This window comes from Panicum virgatum, chromosome 3N (assembly GCF_016808335.1).
Source record: "Panicum virgatum strain AP13 chromosome 3N, P.virgatum_v5, whole genome shotgun sequence".
NCBI classification, from domain to species: domain Eukaryota; kingdom Viridiplantae; phylum Streptophyta; class Magnoliopsida; order Poales; family Poaceae; genus Panicum; species Panicum virgatum.
In genome coordinates, this window is record NC_053147.1 from 24,341,284 (window position 1) to 24,367,709 (window position 26,426).

Below are 26,426 nucleotides of genomic sequence, written 5' to 3' on the forward strand. Positions count from 1 at the left end.
GGTACCCCAGGACTGGGGTACCCCCTCTTGCTGTGTCTAAGCAAGAGCCTTGTAGTTATCCTTAACTACGTCCAGCAGCCGGACCCCTGCGGTCCGGAGCCCTGCTCACCCGACAGCGGTCCCGGACCCGTCCCCTGGTTGGGAAAGGTCCGGGAGCACCACGTGTTCCGGGAAAAACTGGCGCTCAGCCCGAACGGTCGGAAGCTCCGGACCTCCCGCAGAGGTCCGGATCCCCAGGGAATCCCGGACCCCCCATGGGGTCCGGGACCCCTGTATAGTAACTGGACCCCTCTCCAAGGGAAGGAATCGACACCCCTCCCCGGGGGGGTCCGGAGCCGACACGTGTCTACAAGCACAGACACATATACAAGGTCGCTTGGTCTCCATACTAAGCCTCACCCACCACTGCATTCATTATGGTATGTGGACGTCCGCATTGATGTAGCAGAAGCCGATGCGATTCTTTGACCAGGGGGCACTATTGATCGCGTATTACCAAGATAGTGGAGCTGCTGGCGCCGCCCACGCCGCGCCTGCTAGTCTGCCATAACAGATGGATACGACGGCTCGGCTTCACCCATTATGACGCCTACATAATAGCCTCCACAGGTCACGCCGCAAGCTACGTTCCCCCAACGGGCACCTTGTTGACATGACAAGAGAAGACCTCCCTTCGTCAGAGAGTGTGCAGGGCATGTAAGCATATCGGAGGAAAGATTCGCAACCACTGTAGCTGTTTAAATTACTCTGTGCAGTACGCTGCACAGTCGCGTTGGGCCCATCTGTCGGGGCATCAACGCCCTATGTATCCGCACCCCTTGGTCTATAAAAGGGGGGCGTCCGCTAGAAGAAAGCCAGGCTGGGGGGAGAGCCAAGACCCAGCAGAGGATAGATTCATACACAACCAAGATCAATACCACTCCCAGTGGACGTAGGGTGTTACGCTCCGGCGGCCCGAACCACTCTAAATCGTGTGTTCTTATGTGCTTGTCTCAGAGCTAGATTAGCCCAATCGCCTAGTACCTTCCCGAGTACTCCCTCTCTGGGAATATGCGGGTGCGTACCGCCACCCGGCTGTGGGTACCCTAGAAATCCCATGACAGTATTGATGTTTTTCTGACACCCTTTTCTAATGATGGAAATCTTTATCTTATTATTTGATCAACAAACGGAGCTTCCACGTTCGCTCTCAAGGTCTAGAAATTTTCACGTTAATCAGAGAAAAATAGAAAAATAAAAATTACACACCACTGCCATTATGATAAAAATTAGCCTAAAATACCCCTGTGCCTAGCTAAAAATCACCCACCAATGCCATTATGAAAAATTAAATATAAAATATTATTTAGCTATATATATCAGTTACAAACATATACTATTAATAAAAACTAAAGCTAACAACAATCAATGAAAATAAAACAAAATAAGAATAATTATAAGCATAATATTATTAAAACTCAACAAATTAAATTGTTATTATAAATAGATCATATTTGAATTGTTTAACCAATAATAAGACATAATTTATGATAATAAACAGGATGATGTAAGGTAAAAAAATAGTATAATTTTTAAATAAGAATATAACGATATGTTAATTTTTGAATTTTCAATACTAGATTTGGGCTGGCTATACACCTAGTTTCCTAAAAAAGTCAAAAAGCGCCTCAAACGCCACTAAAAATGACACGCACGAACGGGGCCCGGCAAGTGAGATATACTCGTCGTGTTGCAGCAAAGAGGGCAATTATACTCGTCGTGTTGCAGCAAAGAGGGCAATTCCCATAAGATATTTTCCTTTTTCATCGTGGCCAATGTTTAGCCAAGGATTAAGGGGACCCTCCCAATCCCCTCGCCACTTTCGTCGCCGATTCACTGTATTATGGGCCCAAGAAAAACCGTTAAGCAACCATCCCAGAGAAACGAGAGCGGATCGAACAGAACAGCGCGATTAGTTTAGGTTTTCCTGACCTGACCCCTAGCAACTAGCAAGATTACAAGAACCCAACAAACTGAACAATTTCTTTATAGAAAAAGGCTACCATTTGAGTCCCGATGGCTTGGAGCTTGTTTAGATGAGTTTGTATTTTGCGTTTTTGTGTTTTTGCAAAGAAATCTTTAATATTTGAACTAATTGCAGATTTTGTCTGTAAATTATGAGACGAATCTAATGAGCCTAATTAATTCATCATTAGAGCATGTTTACTGTAGTATTGCTGTAGTAATTTAGTGTCTAATAACGTCCTAATTAGACTCATTAGATTCGTCTCGCGATTTACAATCTATTTATATAATGTGATTCATTTTTCGACTGCATTTAATATATTATATAAATGATTTACAAAAATTATATATTTTGTGTTTATAGATCTAAACAAAGTCTTGTTTATCCATCCATGCCATGGCATGCCATGCAACAGGCAGCTGCAGTGCTGGCAGAGTAGCAGCAGCTCTAGGGCGTCTAGCTGCAGGCAGAAGCGACAGAAGCTTGAAGCCACGCTTCGTCTCTAAATAATTGTCATTTTTGCTTTTAAAGAAATAATTTTGATTAATTTTATATAAAAATATTAATATTTATGATACATAATTAATATCATTAGATAGATCTTTTAATCTAGTTTTTTAATAAATTTATTTAAAGATATAAATGGTGCGCTTTTTTACAAATCAAATTAAACTTTTGACATGCATACCAATAATGACAGTTAAAAAGATATACAGAGAGAGACTAGCTAGACCAGTGTGCAGGGGCAGGGGCAAAGGGTGCCGTGAGGGGATGCATGATGCAAAGGCCATCCAATCCTACACCAACGCTTCCTTGCACTCCAGTTCCGGTTCAGAGCGCCTGTGCTTGCTGTGCCTGCTGCCAGGCCGCATTTCCCAAGAAAAGCAATTATTCTATGCGGGCACAGTGCCGCATGTCATTTCCGAGGCGAAAGCACGTTGCGCCACTGTGAGTCTGTGACAGCGGCGGCCGGCCGGCCGGCCGGAGCAGGAGGAGGTGGCCACTCGGATTAGACAAAACAAAAGCATCTCTTTGAAAGTGCATGGCAAATCCAGGGACGGAACATCTGATCAGCCATATTTTAAGAGTGGAAAGAACATATGCTTAACGGGAACCCCACTACTACCCGACGCGGATTAGGCTAGGGATCAAAAGGCCGTCGGCCTTTAGCTTTGGGTGCTTGGGCACTCAGGTGCTGTGGCCCAGGCCATGCATGCGCCGGCGCCTGATGAGGCTGCTGCAGTGCTACGCTTTGCTATCCTGTCACTTGATTGAGAAATGTTAGTGACACTGAGAAGAAGATGAGGATGGCTGTGTTTAGTTCCCCCGAAATTTACTGTAGCGTTGGTGAAAAAACACTGTAGCGTATTGTAGCACGTTTCGTTTGTTTGGGGTTGATATTGTCCTACCATGACCTAATTAGGCTCAAAAGATTCGTCTCGCAACGTACATCAAAACTATGCAATTAGTTTTTTTATTTACCTATATTTAGTACTCCATGCATGAATCATTTGCTATATTTAATGTTTTGATGTGATGGAGATGTGCTGTTTTTGCGGGGTTTTTGGGAACTAAACAGGGCCGATAGGTCCTGGCGTTAAAAGCAGGGAGCTGCCACTACTGCTCAGAGAAGAGAAGGATGCGAGCAAAGGCTTCCCGGTGCTGGTGCAGTTGCTCTCGGCTGCCTGCCAACCAGCCTGGGTGAAAAGATGTCGTTTGGGTACTGTGGTTGTAGCATCAGTATGTACAACGGAGTTCTCCGGTACTCCCTCCGTTTCTAAATAACTGTCGCTTTTACTTTCTGAAAAATAATTTTAATTAATTTTATATAAAATATATTAACATTTATAATACATAATTAATATATATATCTTTTAATCTATTTTTTAACAAATTTATTTGGAGATACAATTGTTGCATGTTTTTTCTACAAATTGAGTCAAATTTGTGACACGCACACCGACGGCGACAGTAAAAAGGGACAGAGGAAGTAATAAAACTGTAAAAACAGTACTTTATTAAATTTTTTAAAAAAAATATGTATTATGAGATGGCCGCGGGACTGTCCCTTGACAAAGCAACAAAATGTGGGGACAAAAGGAATAAAGCACCTCCCTCCCCTCTTGGTCCCATCACAAGGTAGAGAGTACTTTGAGAGGGAGTTTAGTTCACAAAATTTTTTAAGTGAAAAGTTTTAGACAATATTTGACCACTAATTGGAAGTATTAAACATAGACTATTTATAAAACTAATTACATGGATGAACGGAAAATCACGAGACGAATCTATTAAGACTAATTAATCTGTCATTAGAGGTTGGTTACTGTAGCATAACATTTTCCAATCATAGTCCAATTAGGCTTAAAAAATTCGTCTCGTAATTTGAAAGAGCATCTAGTCCCCTAGTGGGTTTTGGAGTATTGATTGACAACACGATTAAATGACTAACTTGTTTGCATGAGATCATGAGCAGGTATTTAATTAAGTAATGGGTGCTAAATAAAATGGCTCAGGTGGTGCAAGCAAATGTGTTTATCCCATTGGTAAAATGTGTATGTGACAAACAAAACAAGAAAAGAAAAATAGAGCAAGGTATTCATGGCTAATATAAAAGCTCTAATATGAGAAGGCTTGTTTCGGTTTAAAATGGGATTTAAAGTGACAAGTAAAGGTTTTGTGAATGAGATGTGATATTCTTATGCATAATCTCAAATATGGAAGATCTTGTCACATGTGATAAATGGTTATTACCTAAAGAAGCAAGTAAGGCAAAAGAGAATGAGACATGAGTTGATGCATATATGATGTCTCAAATTGGAAAGCTTGCATATAAGATTGAATTGAGAATTCAAACTGACAATAAAGATTTCATGCATGACACAAATCAATATGAGTTCAAGATGAACGGCTAGGATAAAGGTAGAGGACCGAGAGGCGTGTTTCAAGAGGCTACGCAATCGACGGCTTGGGGGAAGCAAAGAAATCGATACGGGTCAAAAGCCGGAGATCCTAGAGTCATGGAGAGCTCTATGTTGCAGAGTGTCATTATTCAAGTAAAGAAAGTGACTTGTGAATCAAGTTGGATTTCACTCCTATGCAAATCAAAGATTCAAAGTCACTAGCTCAAAGTGGGTATGCTCAAAGAATGAAGATGTTGATGCCCTCAAAGTACTGAAGAAAGGACGGCATGATCAAATTGGATTTCATTGTAAGTTAAATGTGATACAAGTCTACATGAAGCTATATGTGATGCAAGGACGAAGAGTTGGAATTCGGAAATGGGTTTCTAGGTACTAAGCTTGGAGAAGGGCAACTGTGGTTGTGCCGAGGAACCAATGCTAGGGTGACGAAACGTTCCTTAGGTTCAACTTGAAAAATCTTGGTCATGTGTGGTGTTCATGTTGGCAAGTATCAATCTTTCTAGAATCTTGTTGTGAAGACGGTGACTTGAACTAGAAGTGGATTTCATTCAAGGATAAAGGTTTAAGGTCACTAGCTCAAAGAAGATGTGCTCAAAGAAAAGAAGCCAAGTTGGATGCACACCTCAGATTGTGATTGATCAACACACGGCATAGGATAAAAAAAGAGAAGCTCAAAAAGTTGAAATGTAATTTATCTTTGATCTTGAGTTTAGGTATGTCGTACTATCAAGAGGGATGCATCACAATAGTCTTTGGTTTAGTCTCAGTGCTTAAGTAACCCATGTGAGTTGAGAGAGACATAAAAGCCTCACGTACATATTTTAACATTGCTGCCAGGGCAAGGAATCCGAAAGTTCCGGATTTGGCACACGTGGTACTAACGGCTAGTTGGTTTGAAAACCCGGAGGTTTCGGGTTGTAGAATCCGGAAGTTCCGGGTTCTAACTGTCACATAACGGCTAGTTTTGTTGGGACCAGTTATTTATACCCCTTAGCCCCCTCCTTGGTAGGCTGCTGTTCCAGACTCTATTCTGTTGATTGCTGGTCGTCCGAAGAACCTTGGTAGCCATAGTTGAGCTCTCCCCAACCTCTCTTTGTGAGATTGTGTGATTAGTGTATATCCTTGAGTTGGGTTGAGAGAGTGATTGCTTGAGAGCACTAGAGAGCACAGCAAACCTTGAGCACTTGAGATTAGCCATGATTTGTGTGATTCGCATTTGTTACTCTTGGAGGTGAAGCCTCCTAGACGGCTAGGCGTCGCCGGCTAGCTCCCAAAGATTGTGGTGAGCAGCGGCAAGTTTGTTGCAGCACCGATCTTGTGCTACGAGGGCGCATGGTCATATAGTGGAAGGAGGAGATAGATTGACCTTGGGGTCAATACAAGCTTCCTCAACGGAGAATAGGATTCACACGTGGGTGCACGGGGTGAATCTGAACTTCGGTAAAACAATTCCTTGTGTTCATTGCATTTACATTTACTCGTGGATTTGAGGAGTTCTCCATTAGACACTTGTGTCTTGGAGAGATTGTTGTTTTGTGTGCGCAGGATCTGTGTGAACATGCTAAAGGAATTTAACTGGGCAGACTCTACAATTGGGGTTTGAATTTATTTTCATTTACTAGCACTATTTTTATTGTGTTCACTCTGTTCTGAGTGAACTCGGAAGTTCCTGATTGACAAACCCGGAAGTTCCGAGTTCACCCTACTGTCTAGCCCAAATTCGGAAGTTCCGGATTTGAAACCCGGAAGTTCCGGGTTTGACAGACAGGTAATTTTATCCGCTGCGTTTGAGGGAAAATTTGTAGGTGCGCCTATTCACCCCCCTCTAGGCGACATCACGGTCCTTTCACAAATTTACCCGGGGGTTGTGGAATGGGTTTTATCAATTATCCATATTTAATACTTCTAATTAGTGGTCAAACGTTGTCAGTTACTGTAGCATTCAAATTTTTTGGAAAACTAAACGGGCTCTGAACTTTCTCTCGAGTCTCGACGACACCGCTCCAAAATCACCACGCTACCGCTCCATCCCACCCACTCCTACCACTGCTCCAGACTCCAGCTCCAGCGCCAAACGCGGCGAGCTCTGGTACTGAAAGTCTCAAGAAAGATGCTTACAGCTCATGAGCTGCTGATACATGAGCTACTGATACTCGTAACGTGATCCTGACTTGACAAGAGCGAGGGTTCCTCTTTTCACGTCAGGAAATTACTAATCCTACAACATTTCGCCATATTTTCTTTGAAGGAATTTTGCAAGCATGACGTATTAAATGAAGCTTATTTGCAAAACTTTTTTCCGGATAGATATAAATTTGGGAGACGAATCTAATGGGCCTAATTAATTTATAATTAGATACAGTAATGTTACAGTAACTATGCTCTAATCGTCTTCTAATCAGATGGTCAAAGACTTCGTTAGCTACATTACTGCTACAGTGCCATAGTTGTGGATGTAGTTTTATAATTAGATTTTATTTAGTACCTGTAATTAGTGGTCAAAATTGCGAAAAATTTTCACGAAATTTTTTTGACGCTCAACCAAACACGGCGATGGAAACCGGAATGTCCCCTGCAGCCTTTCCTTCCTCCAGCTCCCATGCACACACAAGTGACACGGAGACGAGTGAATGGATGGACATCTGACCGAGCTCTGAACTCTGAAGCTTGTGCAAGCTCCAGTTCTCCCTCCATGACCATGAGTGGCAATGATCGCCCCCTGCTTTACCCATGAAGGCACTGAAAAAAAACTGAAAAAAAAAGGCAGCACAGCGCATCATGTTTCGCTCAGCAGGCATGCAGAATCAGAGCCCAATAATCTGCCCATGCAGCCAGGCGCCACTAGAGCCTATAAAAAAAAAAGAAGCAAAGAAAAGCTCGCGACGCAGCAGCAGCGCCCTTTTTAAACCAGCGACGCTGGCTGCTTTCTGCCGAGAAGGCGAGAGCTGAGCCGAGCAAGCTGCAGTAGCCAGTGACGTGCATGGATTCCCTCCACGCAAAAAAGGGCGTGCATGGAGCCCCCCAGCTGTTATTCTACTCGCCAAAGCGTACGTCAAATCGGGCGCTGCAGCACCGAGGGCTATGGATAACTGATCCATATACTAATATACTAGTGTGTTTGGTTTGGGGTGTAAAAATTTCCGCGAATTTTTTTTGACTCTTTGACCATTAATTTAGATATTAAATAAAGTCTAATTACAAAATTATCTCCCGTGTAAATCGCGAGACAAATATAATAAGGTCTTTGACCGCGTGATTAGAGGATGATACTGTATCGTCACTGTAGCAAATGATCAATTAATTACTGTCATTAGATTCGTTTCGAAAAATTACACTCATCCCTGAAAAGATTTTACAAATAGACTTCATTTAGTACTCCATACCTGAAAAAAAATTTCTCGAGAAATGTGCACGTAAAAATCACTGTAGAAACCAAACACCGCCCAGAGAAATGAAAAAAAAACTTTGACAGGACAGGGGCCGGCCGATCATGGCGTCGCCCATGTCACCGCTGGCTCATTGGCCGGCTGCTTAGTGCGCGGATCAAGGGGAAAGCTGAGGTTTACGGTGGGGACAGCTCAGGCCTAAGCCCCTAACACCAGTGAAAAAAAAAACTTGACAGGACAGGGGCCGGCCGATCATGGCGTCGCCCATGTCACCGCTGGCTCATTGGCCGGCTGCTTAGTGCGCGGATCAAGGGGAAAGCTGAGGTTTACGGTGGGGACAGCTCAGCCCTAAGCCCCTAACACCAGTGAAAAAAAAACTTGACAGGACAGGAGCCGGCCGATCATGGCGTCGCCCATGTCACCGCTGGCTCATTGGCCGGCTGCTTAGTGCGCGGATCAAGGGGAAAGCTGAGGTTTACGGTGGGGACAGCTCAGCCCTAAGCCCCTAACAGGTGGTGTTAGGGGGCGGGGTGATGACAAAGTCTGTGGGGTAACTGGAGAAAGGTTGCGTGGCGGATGGGCAAATCAAGGCCTGTCGAAGCTTTAGGAGGCGTACTCCATCTTAGGATGCAGGATCTGGCACTGATTAATACTGCCACCACCTGCTTTCTTAGTTTAATAGAGGACATGGAAAGGCTAACCCATATTTATCCAACATCAAGATAAGGCTAACCTAGCTATCCACCAGTCATATTTTAGGGCTACAATGAAGCTTCACTGTATATTATTGTGCAAGACATTTGAGCCTCTCCTGTGATTGCTGGGGATAGCTAGATAGATGGAGCAAGAAAACTACAGTTCGGTGCCACTGGATTTTTCTTTTGTTTTTTGCCAGGTTCATTTCACTTCAATTAATGGCATGTCAAAGGAATAGTGGCAGTACATGTTAACGTACACGGCTTAATCGATCATCTGGGATTAGAACAAATAGGGTTCAACACTACCACATACAGCACATCTTCAATGGTATGGTCATGCCCTCTATAGCCAGCCACCTCCCACATTGTCAAATATCGACAAAGCATTCTTGGACACGGATCTACACCAGGAGAGGGCACGAACGCCGCCCCCTTGTTTCTTCGACTGTCCTACACTCCTACCCCCTAGTACAATACATGTTGACCAACCTGCCAAGACTCTGATCAGCTAGCCAACGAAGTCATGGACCAAATGGTGGCCGCCGATCTCCTTGGTGAAATGCCGGTCTTGGCCGGCGAACGGCCCCATCACGTAGGCCTCGCTCATGTCCTCGAGCCCGAAGCGGTGGGCGAGGTTGAGCGGGAGAGCGGCCGGAAGCGGCTCGGCGATGTAGGTCCGGTTGTTCTGGTGAAGGCCGAGGGTGAGGGAGACACCAGCGTTGGCAGCAGGGCCACCGCCGCCAAGCCCGACGCCGACGCCGACGCCGACGCCGACGCCGACGCCTTCAGCTTGCTGAGGGTGCGACAAAGCGAGGCCGTGGTGCGCGGCCAGCCCATTGTATGCGAAGCTCACCTGGCCTGGCATGTCCTGGGGCATCTGGGAGAGCTCGTCTTGGATGTGCCGGGACGCCGGGGAGCTGAGGTTCCTCGTCGTCATGCCACTGCTTTGGCCCCGTTGAGAGCTTGAAGGATCGGAGGGCTTCCCGCTGCTGTCCGACGAGTGCTGGGTTTGCTGCGTGCCGAGCTGATTCATGTCGTGCGAACTGTTCTTATGCTGCTGCAGTATCTCCAGGTTGTGAATTTCTTCCACCATTGGCTTCCAGAGCCTCACCCTAGCATTGATGAACCAGTTTGACACCTGTTCATGGATTCCCAAGCTTATCAGGGAAGTACTAGTGCACACAAAGTTCAGCGAGTAGTAATCTCATTTCAAGAAGATGGTGAATTGACAATACAATAAATTTTTTTCAGCATCTGACGCACTTTGGTAATGACCTAATGGGGAAACTCCAGTAAATTATTAGTCCCCTAACTGCCAAAAATTGAAGACATGGTGACTTACCTGGTTCCTTGTTAAGCCTGTTTGTTTAGCCAACATCTGCTTGTCGCTGTCTGTTGGATACCTGAAAAAGAAGTGCCAAACATGATAATTAAAATAAAAAAACCATGCAAACAATTATAGCAGTGCATGTCATAAAATAAGCTCACAGTGATACATAACGAACACGTAAAATGTAAACACAAAGGTAGGAAGAATCAGCAAAGCAGTAGCTGGCCAATGACTCGCACTAGCACCGGGGACCCAAAAGCTAAAGGATGTATCAACGATCATAAATAATATTGCACCAACGCAAATAATTAGGCCAATGTGCGACCTGCAAGCAAGGAATCAGGTTTTCCAAACAAAAATTAGCATCAATAGCAAGAGCACCATATATAGTCACCATGGCATATTATATTCTGGTACTTGGCTAGGTTTTTATTCCATTTCTTTCCAAATTGGTAAGTATCTACGATAGATGAAATCACGAAACATGCATTTTTCAAATTGAACTAGTAAATAAAAATGGGTCCCATGAGGAAATCCGAAATTCAAATTATTTGTAGTTCAAATCATTCATAAATCAGAAGTTCAGAACCACTAAGGATGAATAAGCAACAGATGGAAACAAATCAGCAACAATGCTTTGATGTGGTGGAATACAAGCTATTAACGATTGGCGATAAACTGATAACACCTGTAAAGATATTTCCCAGCATACTTTTTATCTGATAAACATATGAGGGAAAGCAGTGGCCACTGTGGCCTTATCACTAGCAAAATAAGTGCATGCACATGAAAATAAAGCAAATGAATTTTAGCCATTGGTTTGGTTGGAACTATGTAGGCATTTATCCCATATCTCGGATCTTTTCATGATTCTCTCACTAATAGGAATCATGATCATGTTGCGCAAGCAGCATATAATCATGGCATGTCATGTCCCCATATGCTACCCAATAGATAAGCCCTCGAAAATTAAGCTTGGCATGGTAATATAGAAACTTCAAATTTGCAAAGCCGTAGTATTAGTACACAACACCAGAACTCAATACTGTGTACACAAATTTAGCATGTCTTAGAAAGATCAGTTTCACCAAAACTAAATTACTTCAGACACAACAAGATCAGAATATAACATATATAGTATAGACTTACGGATGTAAGAAGTGTTCAAACAGCCATGAGCGAAGAACGGACACAGCTCGCTCTGGAAGGCCCCTTTGAGGCCTCCAAATGTTGTGTGGCTGACTAAACGCATTCACACTGTTTCCCCTTAGGAGGCCTGAGCCACCTCCCATCAGTGCAAAGTTTGCCATATCCTCCTTGCCGATACCATCATGGGCGGCGACCTTACTAGTGTTGCGCAGCTGGTTAAGAATCATGCCCTTCAGACATTTGAAATGCTTTGACATTGTCCGTAGGGCCATTGAAGCAAAGGGCGCCGCATTGCTGAGCCCCGCGACGGTCTCAAACGAGCAGATAACAGATTGTAGCTGCTGGTAGTATTGTTTGTACCGCTTGCAAACCTGCAAGTTTGTTGGAGTTGAGTTAGAATGCACCAAAATCTTGAACTACACTAGCAAGTGCAGCCAATAAACCGAAGAAGCATGTATATCCTGGTGAAGGAATCAGGATGCAATCAAATAGTACAACCGTGCCATAGAATTGTTTAAATCCAAAAAAAAAACATGCTGGTAAACAGATAAACGGAATCTTTCTGCAGCTTACGCTGATGCATGTCGCACCCTTTCGAAAGAAGACAAAAACTCCAGGAATCTTATCGATCAGCAATTTTGAAAACTTGTACGGGACAATTTTTATGCTCCAATTTCATGCTCATGTACTGCTGACTTCTGAGCTATTTTTATGTTCATATCCTTGCAGCAAGCTGCTAGTTAGCACAAGGGAAAAACAAAGAAATGATAGAAACTGCTCAGCATGAACAGTGCAAAACAATGATTTGCTGCATATAATAAACAAAGAAACATATCCGAAGAAGATCAAATCGCAACTCATATCTACTATCATCAAATCACAGGCACAAGAAATAAGCTGTGCCAGCACAGTAAATAAAGATTCAAGGAGGATGTAGCCTGCATGATGTGACCAAGTTCTCGCCGAAGAAGAAATAACTGCGACATGAAACGGTAGCAGAAAGGACGTGTTTTTTTTCCAAGGATGCAGAAATTGAGAAGAGGATCATAGTGATTGACTCACGTCTTCCATGAGGGAGATGAGCCTGGTCTTCCTCCACTGCTCGGCGCCGGAGACGACGACCGCCTCAGCGGCAGCGCGGTCACCGCCATCCATGTCGTGGTCCGCGTCCCCCGCCGCGTCCATGTCGAGCAAGCCGTCGTCGGAGCGCCGGTCCACCTGCGCCGGGCGGCCTCCGACGTCGCAGATCTCCTCGAACAGCTTCTGCGCGGGGCCCAGGAACCTGGACCGCCCGAGCACGGCCGCGTAGCCCGTGAAGGGGCCGTACGGCCCCGTGGCTACCCCGGGGGCGAGCTGCCTCCGCGGCGCGTGCGGAGGGTTCGAGGACGCCGAGGAGAGCGAGAGCGCGAAGTTCTGGCTCGGGATCTGGGCCCCGGCGCCGGCAGGCAGCGCGTGGGCGACCATCTGCGCGTGCGCCAGCGTCGGGCTGTGCGGCGAGTAGGACGACGTGGACGAGGACGCGTAGGAGTAGAACGGCGGGGGCGCCGGCCACGCGGCGGGCGGTGGCGAGTCCGCCGGGTCGGGCGGGAACCGCAGCTTCTCGCGGCGGCTGTGCTGGGGCACGTGGTAGAGCTGCCCCGCGGCCTGCCCGAGCAGCAGGTGCTGGTGCTGGTGGTCGCCGCCGCCGCCGCCGCCGCCGCCCCCATACCCGCCGCCCGCCGCCGAGGACATGTCGCCCGCGCACGAGCGCCGGGGTCCGTACGTACGGCACGCGACGCACACGCCCTGGAGAGAGAGAGAGAGAGAGAGAGAGAGAGAGAGAGCACGGGCGAAGAGAGCGGCTCCGCACTTTGCGAGCGCCGGGCCGGGGGTGCTGCCTGGAACAACTGGGACTGGGAGAGGGGGGCTGCAGCAGCCGGCAGTACAGGCTGCCGCGTTGCTTTGTCCCGCGTCCCGGCCGCGGGCTTTTGTGCGTTCGGCTGGCTCTGGCGGTGGCGCTTTGCCTGCTGCTGGTGGAGTGGTGGTGCTGGTGGAGGACTGGCGTTTGGCTCCCCGGGCTCTACTTCGGGCGCCTTTCTTTCCGCAAAGGTGCGTGGCAGAGACGGGGCTGGAGTGGGAGGTGAAAGAGAGGCGCGCCCGCGACGGCGAGAGGGGAGGAGAGGCAAGGACGGGAAATGGTGAGCAGTGAAAGCGAAAGGCAGAAAGGGGGAGTTGGTGCTTGTCTGCTCGTGTGATTTGTGGCGCGAGCCTGCGAGGCCTCTGATATGCGTAAAATAGTGGTAAAAATATCACATCGGACACTCTGGTACAATATAGTATTTTTTTTGTTTGTAGTAATTATTGTATCTAATTAGGTTTAAAATATTCGTCTCGTCGTGTACATCAAAACTATACAATTAGCTTTTTTTATTTATCTATATTTAATGCTTTATGCATAAAATAAAAAATTTAATGTGATAGTTGAATAATAAAAATAAAATAAAAGATTTAATGTGATAGGTGAATAATAAAGTTTGGAGGAAGAATTTTTGGAAGTGAACACAGCCCGTGAGGCCGCGACCTAGGGCGGGCGTGGTCGCGCAGGCCACCGGAGGGCGCCGGGTAACTCCGACGTCGCCCACTCGCCAGGTCCGGCCGCCGGGTTAGCCGGCAGCGGGGCCAGTTCACGTTCTGGCCAGGGTGGCTCGGCAGCGGGGCCAATTACCTAAGGCGGTAACTACACGGCAACATACTACCTCCGATCACGACAGTTGACATGATGTGGGTATAGATAGAGTCTATTTGTCAGGGCTCCGGCTCCATCAAAAACAGCTTCAGCTCTGGCTCTTCTGGTGGAGCGGCTTATCTGATGGAGTTGGAGCCGTTTTGAAAAATATTTGGCAAAACGGCTTCACCTGTTGGATTGAAGTAGTAAAATGTCTAAATTACCCCTCATTGTATTTTTCTTTTCTCTTCTTTTTTCTTCTTATTTATTCCTCTCTTTTTTCTCTCCATTTTTCTTTTTTCCCTCACCCCCCTCCTTATCCACTCAGACATCTCTCCTCCACCGCCGCCGACTGCCTCGGCCCGCCTCGACCCCTCCGCCGCCGCTGGCCGCACGGCCCCGCCTAGGCCGTGCGCTGCCTCTGCCGCCGCCCTTGTCCACGACGCCGGCCGCCTCGGGAGAGTGCTCCATCCGCCGCTGTCGGCCACTCGGATCCCGCCTCGGCCTCGCGCTACCTCCGCCGCCCCCCCCGCTCGGCCACGCCTCGCCCGCGCGCTGGCTCCGTCGCCTCCCTTCTCCACGCCGCCGGACGCCTCGGGCGCGGGCTCCCTCTGCCGCCGCCGGCCGCTCGGACGCGCCCTCCGCCGTCGCTGGTCGCTCGGCCGCGTGCTGCCTCCACCGCAGCCTATCTCCACGCCACCGGCCGCCGGCCGGGTGGGTGCCACAAGTCCCCACCAGGCACCAGACATCCTGTCTCCAGCTGCGGGCTCCCGCCGGCCACCTCGAGGTCCAATGCCGCGAGCTCCCGCCAAGCCTCGAACGCCTGAAGCTCCCACTGCGCCTCCCCGTCGTCCCTGCTCTCACCATTTGCTGCGACCCGTCGCGAGGACAAGCTTGTCTAACGGATGGAGGAGCTGCGCAGAGCTTCTTTTTCCGACTCCGTCTCCGTGTGGAAGCCGTGAGAGGCTTCACCTGCAGCTCCGGACACGAAGCTGCTGTCGTTTCCACCGTTTGGCAGGGCTCCGGGTGGAGCCGGTTTTGGAGCTCCTTTTGGAGCCCTGCCAAACGGGGCCATTGTTTCATGACCAGAGGTAGAATATGGCCGTGTTTAGATGTTTTGCAAAAAAAAATTTGCGATGGAATCTTATTAATTTAAAGTACTAAATGAAGTATATTTACAAAACTTTTTGGACAGATGGGTTGTAAATCGCGAGACGAATCTAATGATGCTAATCAATTTATGGTTAATTCATCATTAGCGGGTGATTACTGTAGCATCACTGTTGCAAAATCATGGATTAAGTAGGCTCATTAGATTCGTCTCGCGATTTACAACCCATCCATACAAAAAAAATTTATAAATAGATTTCATTTAGTATTCCATGTATGTGTCGAAACATTCGATGTTACGTTTTTTTTGTGTTTATGAGGTTTACATGTTGTGATGTAAACAGGGCCTATGCTATCTCAGGTATTAGGAGAGAGACGGTGCAACATATAAGAGCGCCCACAGTGTGTGCCAAAAGCGAACCGTGAATCAAAAAAATCGAACAGAGTACACCAAGAAAAAAATTCGACGTTTGTGTGTCAGAATAAAAATCGCATTCTGCAGAGGCGTCGAACCGAGATGAATAAAAAATTGAGTGTGCACAGCAAGAACACGGAGACAAAGGCTTGTTTGGTTTTTTTCCCTATGTTAATTTGATAACTAATTACAGTGTCAAACAAACTTAGTTTACAAAACCAATTTCAGAACCCCACGCTAGTGACCCTAAATAATTTAATGAGGAATTTGACCACGCGTTTAGAGGATAGTTACTGTAGCATCACTGTGGCCAATCATCGATTAATTACTGTTGTTAGATTCGTCGCGAAAAATTACACCCATCCCTAAAAAAATTTATATATAGACTTCGCTTAGTATACTATGCATATGAGATTTTCTCTGTCGAAAAGTGTGCGCGCTAGAATACTCGCAGAACCAAACAAGGCCAAACAGGTGCTGGCACACGGGCAAGTGCAACACCTGACGCGTGGACTGAGTGGTGGGCCCGTCAATCGATGCGCACGCTGTGGATCCTGAACAATCGAACATGTTGCAGATTTTGCGGAGACACTGGAGGTGCCCTAATCGAATCCATCGTACTCGAACAATATACCAAAACAGAGCCATAACATTTTTGAAAGTTAACTAGAATCCAAAGAAATATTGATCTTCTGAGTTCAACATATATATTGACAAGATTTACTCTTTTTAAGGTGACTTAAATCTTGTATTTACGTAAGTCATCCAATGTGAACTGTTGGATTCCGTCCAAAATCGATCCGTGTGTCTTGTTTTATTTAATTATTTTTATTATTTATTATTTTGTTTTTATGTTTTGTTTTTGTGTCTAATGTTACAAGTGCTAAATTATCTGATACCTCGCATGTTGCTGCGAAATTTTTTAAATAAATTTTTAAGGTGAAATTTAAACTAGAAACACTTAGATAATTGCATGACAACATTCTTTTGCATGGATTCTATTAGTCAAAGAAATCGGTGGAAAATATAAATTAATGGTCCTGGTGGGTTTCTACATGTGGTGGATATGTTACATGTTGAAATAAATAGAGCTAATAACTTATGTGGGTGCCATCTATATAGCATATATAGATAATAATCATATGCAATCAGTGGAAGAAGAAGTTTACTCGTTACTTCTTCCTCTAATCATCAATACGTCAGTATGGTATATAATATAAACATATACTATCGATATTTGTTATTTAAGGTTGATGCTAACTGACGTATTGATTAATCCTATAATATAACTTTATGTGTTTATCAATAGATAATTACATACGATGAATCCCCATTTTCCTGTTTATGCCTCAAAAGCAACCGAGAGCGAGGATGCATGTATCCCGAATATTAGCTTTGCTGCTATTAATTGCTATATATTTTGCCCATGCAGTCCTAGTGCTCTACCCGCCACTGCGTCAACCCCCTTTCTTCGACAAGACCCTGTTCCAATTCTCGATTTGTTAGCCGAGCATGTCTCGTTGGCTACTACCACCACCCTAAGCTCCTATCTAGGGAGAAGTCCACTGGCGATAGGAAGGACCAAGTCCATTCTCTCCTAGGTGAAGTAGGATGCGAGTCGGATGGAGTACGTGCATCATACCATCATAGCAAGAAGGAAAAAAGCACGCGCGCACCCCCTCCCTTGCTAGCTATTCCTCTCCGCGTCATTCAGATCATTGCCCATTTGTCAAATCGTGTATCAGAATCACGTCACAGAAGCCTTGATGGCACCCTGCGGATCTTATCCTCCACCTTCTCCCGGCGCGTAGATCTTCCGGGTATTCTCAGCAGGTCGATCGATCGGGGTAAGTTGGCAAACTCCCTCTTGAAAAATTAAATATTTCCAGCAGGGAAAAATGAGGGATTTCCTCAGGTAATTCTAGGGTTCGAGTTCTAAACTTTTTTTTGTTTCGCGGATCAATTCGATTTTGTTGAGGGGCCAAACTGAAAGAGAAATGAAATTACTAACCTCGTTACGAGACGGACAGATCAGACGTACACTCGTCGCGTAATCTTGCTCGCCCCCGCTGTTGGTGGTGGTAGTAGGCGCACGGATCGATCGGGATGAGGCAGCAGCGGGCGAGGTGGCCCATTAATAATTGGACCGCCAAGTAAACAATCGGGCGCCCGTCCGTCTGGCCTGGGTCCCGCCACCCCAACGCGACGTAACATTGCACACCCCTGGCCCAAAGCCCGTCTCCTCGAGGCTGTCCGCACTCGTCATACTACAAATTCATTCTCTAAAAGAAATATTTTATTCTGGTCATCGAAATTCTCCTCTCTATCTTTAGTTTCTCCGCACCCGTCATACTCTAAATCTCATTCTCTATATCAACTTCCAACATGTGGGACCCACGCATCATATTGTTTCCTTTCTTTTTATCTCCCCGCGCCCTCCCACAGTCCTACCACCGCCCGTCCTCCCCCTTCTCTCAATCCCCCTCCGCTAGCGCCACCGCGCCCCTGCTCCCGGCGCCCTCCTCCCCGCGGCCCTGATCACCGGCGCCGCCCCACCAGCCGCCCCCCCTCCACGGCGGGCGAGCTCCGCGCGCGAGCAGCGCCACCACGCGGCCGGGCGAGCTCGGCGGCCCTCCAGCTCCGGAGCCGGCCGGATCCGGGAGTATCTCCTCCTCCCTCCCTCCCATGGCGGACCTCGAGCTCCTCCCTCCCATGGCGGATCGGGGCCGGACGGCAGCGAACGGGCCTGGGCACGCGCGGGCCTCCGGCGACGGCGGTGGCCCTGCCCGGCCGGCTCCCTCGGCACGGTGGCGTCGGACGGCGAGGCAAGCAAGGGCCACTGGCGGGTCGGATATCGGCGGCCGCGCCGTGCCCCGCCTTTCCTCCCTCCTCCTTCCTCTCCCCTCTCTCAGGCTCCTCCGCCGTCGCCGCCTCGGGTCCTCCGCTCGGCTCGGCTCCGGTGTGCCCCCCGCCCCTCCCGCGGCGGCGGGCTCGAGCTCTCGCGCGCTCGCCGGCCGGGGCGGCAAAGCTCGAGCTCACGCGCACGCGCCGACGGGGATGGCGGAGCTCCAGCCGCCTACCTGGCTACCTCCCTCTCTCCTTCGTCCTCGGCGACGGCCTCCCTCCCTTTCTCCATCCGGCCAGGCAGGTTCCGGCCTGCGCGGGTTGGCGGAGGCTTGGCGGGGGGCCGGTGGACGCCGCCGCGGCAAGGGCGGGGTGGAGTGCGCGAGCCTCGCGCCAAGCAGCCATGTCCGCTGTCCAGTTGCTTCTCTACCTCGGTAGGAATAGAGAGCCGCGTCATGTTCTGTAATTTGGAGTAGCTGTTGTAGTAGCCCGCTGCAGTAATTTTTACTGCAAATTGGTACTGGATGCCGGGTGCAGTTTGCTTTCCAGTAGCCTCACGAGACCCTCCGCACTCTGGGGCCTGCGTGGCCCGATGACATGCGGGCCACCTCAACAGTACAGTACTACAGTGCCGCGTGTTGGGGGGGTGAGAGGATTGCCACGTAGATTCCCCGGGATACGGGGCGCGACGCGCTATACGGTCGTCACGTCGAGGGAGGGTGTGTCACCGTGTCAGTGTCAGTGTCAGTCGTCGACCCGGTCCTCGGACGGGACGCGCGTCGCGTCGCCGTAGGCGGAAAGGCTAGCAATCTACGGGCTATACCGGCGCGAGATACGGTCGCCGCGGGGCGCAGTGGATCGGATACGCGTACGCGTATACTAGGCTTGGAGGAGGAGCTGAGGGGATGAGCTAATGCTTCTCCTCCTGAGATGCTTTTGCTAGGGGCGTAGCTTAGGCCCCGTTTCCCAAAAAATTTTCTACAATAATTGTCGTGTCGAATTTTCGAATACGTACATAAAATATTAAATATAATTAAAAAATAACTAATTATATAGTCAAATTAATTAGCACGAGATGAATTTTTAAAACTAATTAATTCATAATTAAATATTATTTATTAAATAATAACAAAACGTGCTACGGTAATTTTTCGCCAAACGATCCCTGCTGTTTCCATTTAACGTCACGTCCATCCATCACGAGAGGGAGAGGGAGGGTACTGGTACTGGACTGGACGAAGGAACCGGTCCTCCGTGGCCGGAGCTTTTGTTGGCACTGTAGCCCTTCCTGTGGCGCCAATGTAGCATCGTCACCGGGGAGCAGTCGCACCGCAGCGTAGCTGGGCCGGGCCAGCGTACGCACGCACGACACGCCGTCCCCGTCCTGGCGAGCGACTCCCTGGCTGGTTCAGAAACAAGCAAGCAGGGCGTCGCGGCACAGTGCCGGGGCACGTGGACCGGCCGGCCGGCCACTGTGCGCATCGCTGCGCAGCGCTCCCTCCCCGGCCCGCCACTCATTCATGGCTGCGGTCGTCGAGGGTGCATCGTACCTGTACGCTCGGTCAAGCTGCTCGCGAGGCAGAGAAGATAGGTCATGCCATTAGGGATGAAAATCGAGGGAAACCAACGGAAAAATCTTATTTCTACTTTTGTTTTTATATTTTTGACGGAAATGGGATGGAGTTCGAAAAATACGGGTACGGAAACGGGATCAGGTTACGCGAAAGTACGAAAACGAATCAATACGGACGTTGAGATAGAAAGAATAACGCAATCAAATATTCTCGAGTATACATTAACAAAATCACAAAATAATATACACGTACGAAGTTATTAGTCCAATATTCACTAGTATGCCATGTGTTAACATGTTAACATGCATACTTAGTGATTGGTATGTTTTTGAACATATTAATTTTTAGACATATCTTGTGTAGATTAAAAACAGAATGAAAAACGGAATAAATACGGGTCAATTCCATGTAAAAACGGGATTCCTCGGAAACGGACGAAGAAATCTCATTTCTATTTCTGTAAATATGAAAACGGGATCCCACAAATATGGAAATGGACGGACAAAAATAAAAAACGGAACGGATAAGAACGGAAATATTTCCGTCACTTTTCAACTCTACATGCAATGCAAAGGCCCCCTGGCGGCCCTCGCACGCAGTGGTGGAGGGTGAAGCTAATTATATAATTATATAGGGAGGGCCGATTTCGCCTCTACTAGGTTCCGACGCCGACGAGATCGCGAGGAGACGGGCGCTGCTCGCCAGGAAGTACGACAGGGACATGGAGCCCGGGGTGTTCCAGAGCGCGTACGGCAAGCTATACCTGGCATGGTTAACCTTACCGGTGGGAACCGGTCCGGTTTGACCGGTAACCGGTCAAACCGATCCGGACCGGTTCCGGTTCCGACCGGTTCCCAACCGGTCCAAATTCAAATTTTGAATTTGAATTCAAAAAAATGAAAAATTCTCAAAAAATTCCTAAAAATATTTCAAGGTGTGATGAATCTAATGGTGTCAAATTTTCTCAAAAATTCGTTCATTTAGTATGGTTTGCGGAATTTATAAGTTAAATAAAAAAAACGTGCATACGAAAGTATACAAATACAATGTAAAAGTAGTATAAAAAAGAGTTGGAGGGTTCATTTAGACTAAAATATGTTGTACAAACATTTATTTAGTATACTTTGTGGGCATTTGAATTTAAAAAAAAAAAGAAAAAAATTTGAATTTGACCTGTACCAGTCAAACCGGCCGGTTACCATCCAAACCGGCCGGTATACCGGCCAAACCGGCCGGTATACCGGTCTAACCGACCGGCATACCGATCGGAACCGGTTGAACGGGGAAGTTTGAATTCAAATTTGAATTCCACCGGTTCCGACCGGTAACCGGCCAAACCGGACCGGTATACCGGAACCGGAGGCCGGCGGTTACCGGTCACCGGTCGGATACGTGAACCCTGATACCTGGTGTCCCAGGAGCTCGTGGCGCGGATGGACATGGCGTGGAAGGAGGATAGGTGGCTGCTGTCACAGCTGCTCGACGGGATGAAGTCCCCGGCAGCGCCGAAGCCTCTGACCAAGAGCGAGCAGCGGCTCACCGACGTCCTGGCCGCGCCGCAGGAGAAGCTGCACCCGGCGTCTGTCCTGCTCGGGGGCGGCGACTACAGCGTGCGGCGGTGCCTCGGCGGCCACCTCAAGAAGGCGCAGTGGATGGGGGAGACCGTCGCGGTGAAGCATTTCGTCGGGGACGCCAAGGCAAAGGGGGGCCAGACCGCCAGAGCCCAATTTCGCCTCTATGAGGCTCCGCCACTGCTCGCACGTACGCGTCCTCGGTGGTGGACTGGTCGCCGCTGCGGTTGGTGGCGTCGAGTTTACTCGCTCGCGGTCGCCGCAGCCAAAGCAGGCACGCACGGAGCCACGGACCAGACCGATCCAACACAGTAGCCGGCCGGCACGTACGCTGGGGAGGAGGTGTTCTGCGGTGGTCTGTCGATCGATGCGCTGTCGACCCGAACGGTTTCTGAAGACATTCCGTGACCGAAAACGCACCCTGCCGTCCGAGCGGTAGCGCCCATGCCCACGGAGAGGCGACCGGCCGGCCGGTCACGGACGCCGCGCCGCTCTAGATGGTTGGCTGGTTCCGCTAGATCATCACTGCACGCACAGGCCGGCAAAGCACGACCGGGCGCGCGCATTGGCCCGTGAGGCGCTGGGACGGTCGCCGTCACAGCCACATCTATCACAGGCTTCACAGGGCGCGCGGCGCTGTCGCTGATGCACGCAGCAGCGTCCGGCTGCAAGCACAGCCACAGCTTAGCTAGCTGGCGGCCGGCCGGCCGGCGGGCTCGCTGTGTCTTCCTGCCCCAGCCCCACCGCCGGGCCGGCGACCATTGGCGCCTTTCTCCTGGCGAGCACCCCCCCTCCGCTGCAGCCCGCTGCAGGGTTGGGAGAAAGGGTGAGGGTCCGCGGAGTTAGTGGCGGTCAGAGACAGCAAGCAGACACCGGCACGAGGGGGGAGCCTGGTGCCTAGCGGCTGGCGCGGCCACACGTTCGTCAGCGCGGCTCGGGCGCCGCGGACTGATCGGCCGGCGTGGCGACGCACGCAGCAGCAACCTTTCGCTTCGATGGGCGCCGGGGACGGACGACCAAGATCGCGCTGAGAGGTGTGGAGCAGGGGCGCCCGAGTTTCCCGTCGAGCACCAGGACGCGACCTCCGAGTCTGGCAGGCCAGGGCGCCAGGCCATGGGGCGCACTGCCGTATCCGTGTCTCGTTGTGCGCTTGTGTTGTGCATGCATGGGTGCAGGGTCCCACGTGTGATCATCGGCGTACGGGTATCATCGTGTGGGCATGCATGCACAAGCCGTGGGCTTTAATGGTTCATAATGAAGAATGGCTTTGGCGATGTGTGATGTGTGCGATCGACAGTGTGAACAGGAACGCAGGCACCCACCAGGCAGCTTCATTCAGTCTCATCTTCAGCTTCATTCAGCTAGTGTTCACACCACCAGGCAGCTTCATTCAGCTTCAGCTTGGTGATGTGCGCGAGCTCCAGGAAGGCTGGAACTTGCATTGCATTGGACCTCCCGAGAGCGTCTTAGTCATGCTTAGTCATGATGTGCGCGAGTTGCCCCCGATCGATGCTCACGATTCACGAACGCCATGCAAGCGCACAGCCCCGCGCCCCGCCATGCGCATTCACGGACGCATGTAGTAAAACTTTGTATCATGTGGCCGGCGATGTACCCGCTTCACACACGACTACAGCGCTACCACCGTACCACGCGCTGCTTCTGTTGTGACTGCCGAGTCACAGCGCTACCACGCGGTGCTCTTTGTCGCCCGCTGTGTCGCTTTAGGGTGGGTTTAGTTCACTTTGTATTTTGTGTTTTTTAAGGGAATCTTCAATATTTGAAGTATTAAATGTAAACTAATTACAAAACTAATTACAAATATCGTCTGTAAACTACGAGACGGATCTAATGAGCCTAATTAGAGGATCATTAGAGCATATTTACTGTTGCATTAATGTAGCAATTTAATGTCTAATCACGTCCTAATTAAGCTCATTAGATTCGTTTCGCGATTTACAGTCTATTTTTGTAATGCGATTTATTTTTTACTATATTTAGTATATCATGCAAGCGATTTACAAAAATTTTGCGTTTTGCGTTTACACGATTTAAACACGGCCTTAGCTAAAGCCCACGCGTCGTTCCTAGTGTACGCCAAGTGGTAGTCGATCGTCGGGCGAAGGTCAAGGGGAGATTAGTTCCCAAAAATTTTTGGGTGAAAAGTTTTAGACAATGTTTGAACACTAATTATAAGTATTAAACATAGACTAATTATAAAATTAATTACATGGATGGACGAGAAATCACGAGACGAATCTATTAAGACTAATTAATCTGTCATTAGAGGCTGGTTACTGTAACACGATATTGTCCAATCATGGTCCAATTAGGTTTAAAAGATTCGTCTCGCAATTTCACCCGGGGGTTGTGGAATGAGTTTTGTCAGTTGTCCACATTTAATACTCCTAATTAGTGGTCAAATATTGTCAGTTACCGTAGCACTCAACAAATTTTGGAAACTAAACCGGCTCACTAGTTCAAATTTTTTCACAAGCCAATGCTTTGGAATATTCCATTGCATATTTCCCATGCCCAAGGATACGAATTCGAGCTCCAGGTTGTGGGCACTAATAAGAGTATCTTCGCCCCCTCCCTCTTTTTCTTCACCCCGCCATGTGCTCCCATGCAACCGCTGAGGTACCCAACGGCGGATGCTAGCACTATTAGAAAAATAGTCATGCACCGGTTCCAAAGGGCGTACCGGATTTCGAACCGGTACCCCGAAATCGGGATAAAAAACATCGGTCTAAGACACTGGGTTTTTCAACCGGTGCCTAAGTTCTTCTTTGGTACCAGTTGGAAATAGCAACCGGTACCAAAGGCCACCATGCCCGTTCCATCGTGTCCAATCCCGTTCCCTCGCATCCTCTCCCGTTTCCCTCACACCCCCACCAGTCATTCGAAGAATCAACCACAAAATATAGATACAATCCATAGATTTCGCAAATCATTCAAAGAATCGATCACAAGATAGATACAATCCATACAATTTCACATGCATCTCTATTTCAGAAAAGTAAGAAAAAAATCACCCACGACGGCGGTTTCTCGCTCGCCCACTAGGACTCCTCGATGGCCGCCCACACTTCACGGCTCGACGCGGAGCTGCTCGCCGCCGCGGAGACCCTCGCCAGCCGGGAGTTGCTCGCCCGCCACGGAGCTCCTCGCCGGCCGCACGGAGCGGCTCACCCGCCGCGGAGCTCCTCGCTAGCCACACAGAGCCGCTCGTCGTTGCTCGCCACCGGGTGGACCCGCTCGCCGCCGGGTAGAGCTGCTCGCCCCACGGGGGCTAGCTCCCACGGTGAAGGGTCGAGATGGCGGACTAGAGGAGGTGAAAGGCCCTTGTTTGGTTTTGGTAATTGAGTGACAACTTATGTGGACTAATAAGTGTTTATGTTGAGATACACAGGAGATTAGTCCACACAAAGACACTAGTATGAGCAACATGTGCCATGGAGGAGAAATGGCTAAGTGTTGATGCTATGCTCATATAGTGTGATCGAGGAGCTTATTGCATATGAGACATGACATGGAGTTATGTGACCAAAGTGGAGAAGATCAAGACAAGGTTTGGCTTGATGGACCGGTTGCAATGGAGAAGGGCAAGTCAAGGCTTTGAAGCGAGGGACCGCGAGGCGGTGAAGCTTGGGCAAGATTTGACGCCGATGGACCGAGACAACGGTGAAGAGCGAGCAATGTCAAGATCGATGGACCAAAGAGGTCATGTGATGATATGGAGTGGATCATATCATTTAAGAAAGATCAAGCCAATTGTTGACTCATAATGATGATCAAAAGGCTTGATGGAGTTTGGTGCTTGTGTGGCATCAACATTTGGGAAGATGAAATGAAATGCGCAAGGCAAAGGTATGACTTGTAGGGAATTTCATTTCACCGGTCAAAGGCTGTGTAGACAAGTGCATGACCGGATTTAGGATAGATGGTCGTACTATCAAGAGGGGCAAACTTGTTTGCATATCGGTCATCTAGTGCCACTTGAGCGATCTAACATTGCGATGTTGTTAGGATCGAGTGGCGTGGTGAGATCAACTGAAAATCCTTTGGAAATGATTGTGAAATGCTAACACACATGCACATGGTGTTGTTCACGTGGTTGAAAGCATCTAGGCCCCTATTTCGAGTTTTGGTAATTAATGACAACGGTTTGTGGATTAACGATTTCATTTGAGATAATGAGTATAGGTTGATCCACAAGTGAAAGAGATTTGGTTGTGAACGTATGGAGTTTTGGAGATGATAAGCAAAGCTCGGACTCAAGGCAAAGGTATAAAATAGGGCTTTTGCGTTTTACCAGTCACAAGGCGTTTAGTGGATGAAAAGTGACCGGATTTGTTGGATAGATAGCCGTACTATCAAGAGGGGTTGTGTACTCATGCTTGACGGGTCTTTAGTGCCATTTTGCTCAAAATGTCTAGTTGCATGCATGAGGGCTAAAGGCATTTTGAAAAGATTTGAAAAAGACTAAGTTTGAGAGCTGACTGAGTAACGGCGGAGAGTCCGCACCAGAGGGGCGGACAGTCCGCGACCGTTCCAGAGAGCTTGCAGAGTCTCTGGTGGGTTCGCGGACGGTCCGGCCCAGGTGGGCGGACGGTCCGCCACTGTATTTCAAAGTTATACCAGAAAGGGTGTCTGTCAGTGTGGGCTTCAAAGTTGAACGGCGGACAGTCCGCCCATGGGGCGCGGACGGTCCGCCGG

The 26,426-nt window shown here is 48.5% G+C and overlaps 1 protein-coding gene across 1 annotated transcript; it reads right to left on the reverse strand.

The window, feature by feature from the left end:
- Positions 1-9,243: 9,243 nt before the first annotated feature.
- LOC120665288 (BEL1-like homeodomain protein 9) lies at positions 9,244-13,220 on the reverse strand. The gene is made up of 4 exons (XM_039944808.1): positions 12,552-13,220; positions 11,490-11,860; positions 10,353-10,413; positions 9,244-10,148 (listed from the first exon to the last, which is right to left on the reverse strand). The coding sequence occupies exons 1-4, from the start codon at positions 13,218-13,220 to the stop codon at positions 9,519-9,521; spliced, it is 1,731 nt and encodes a 576-aa protein (XP_039800742.1). The 3' UTR covers positions 9,244-9,518.
- Between the last annotated feature and the right edge of the window lie 13,206 nt (positions 13,221-26,426).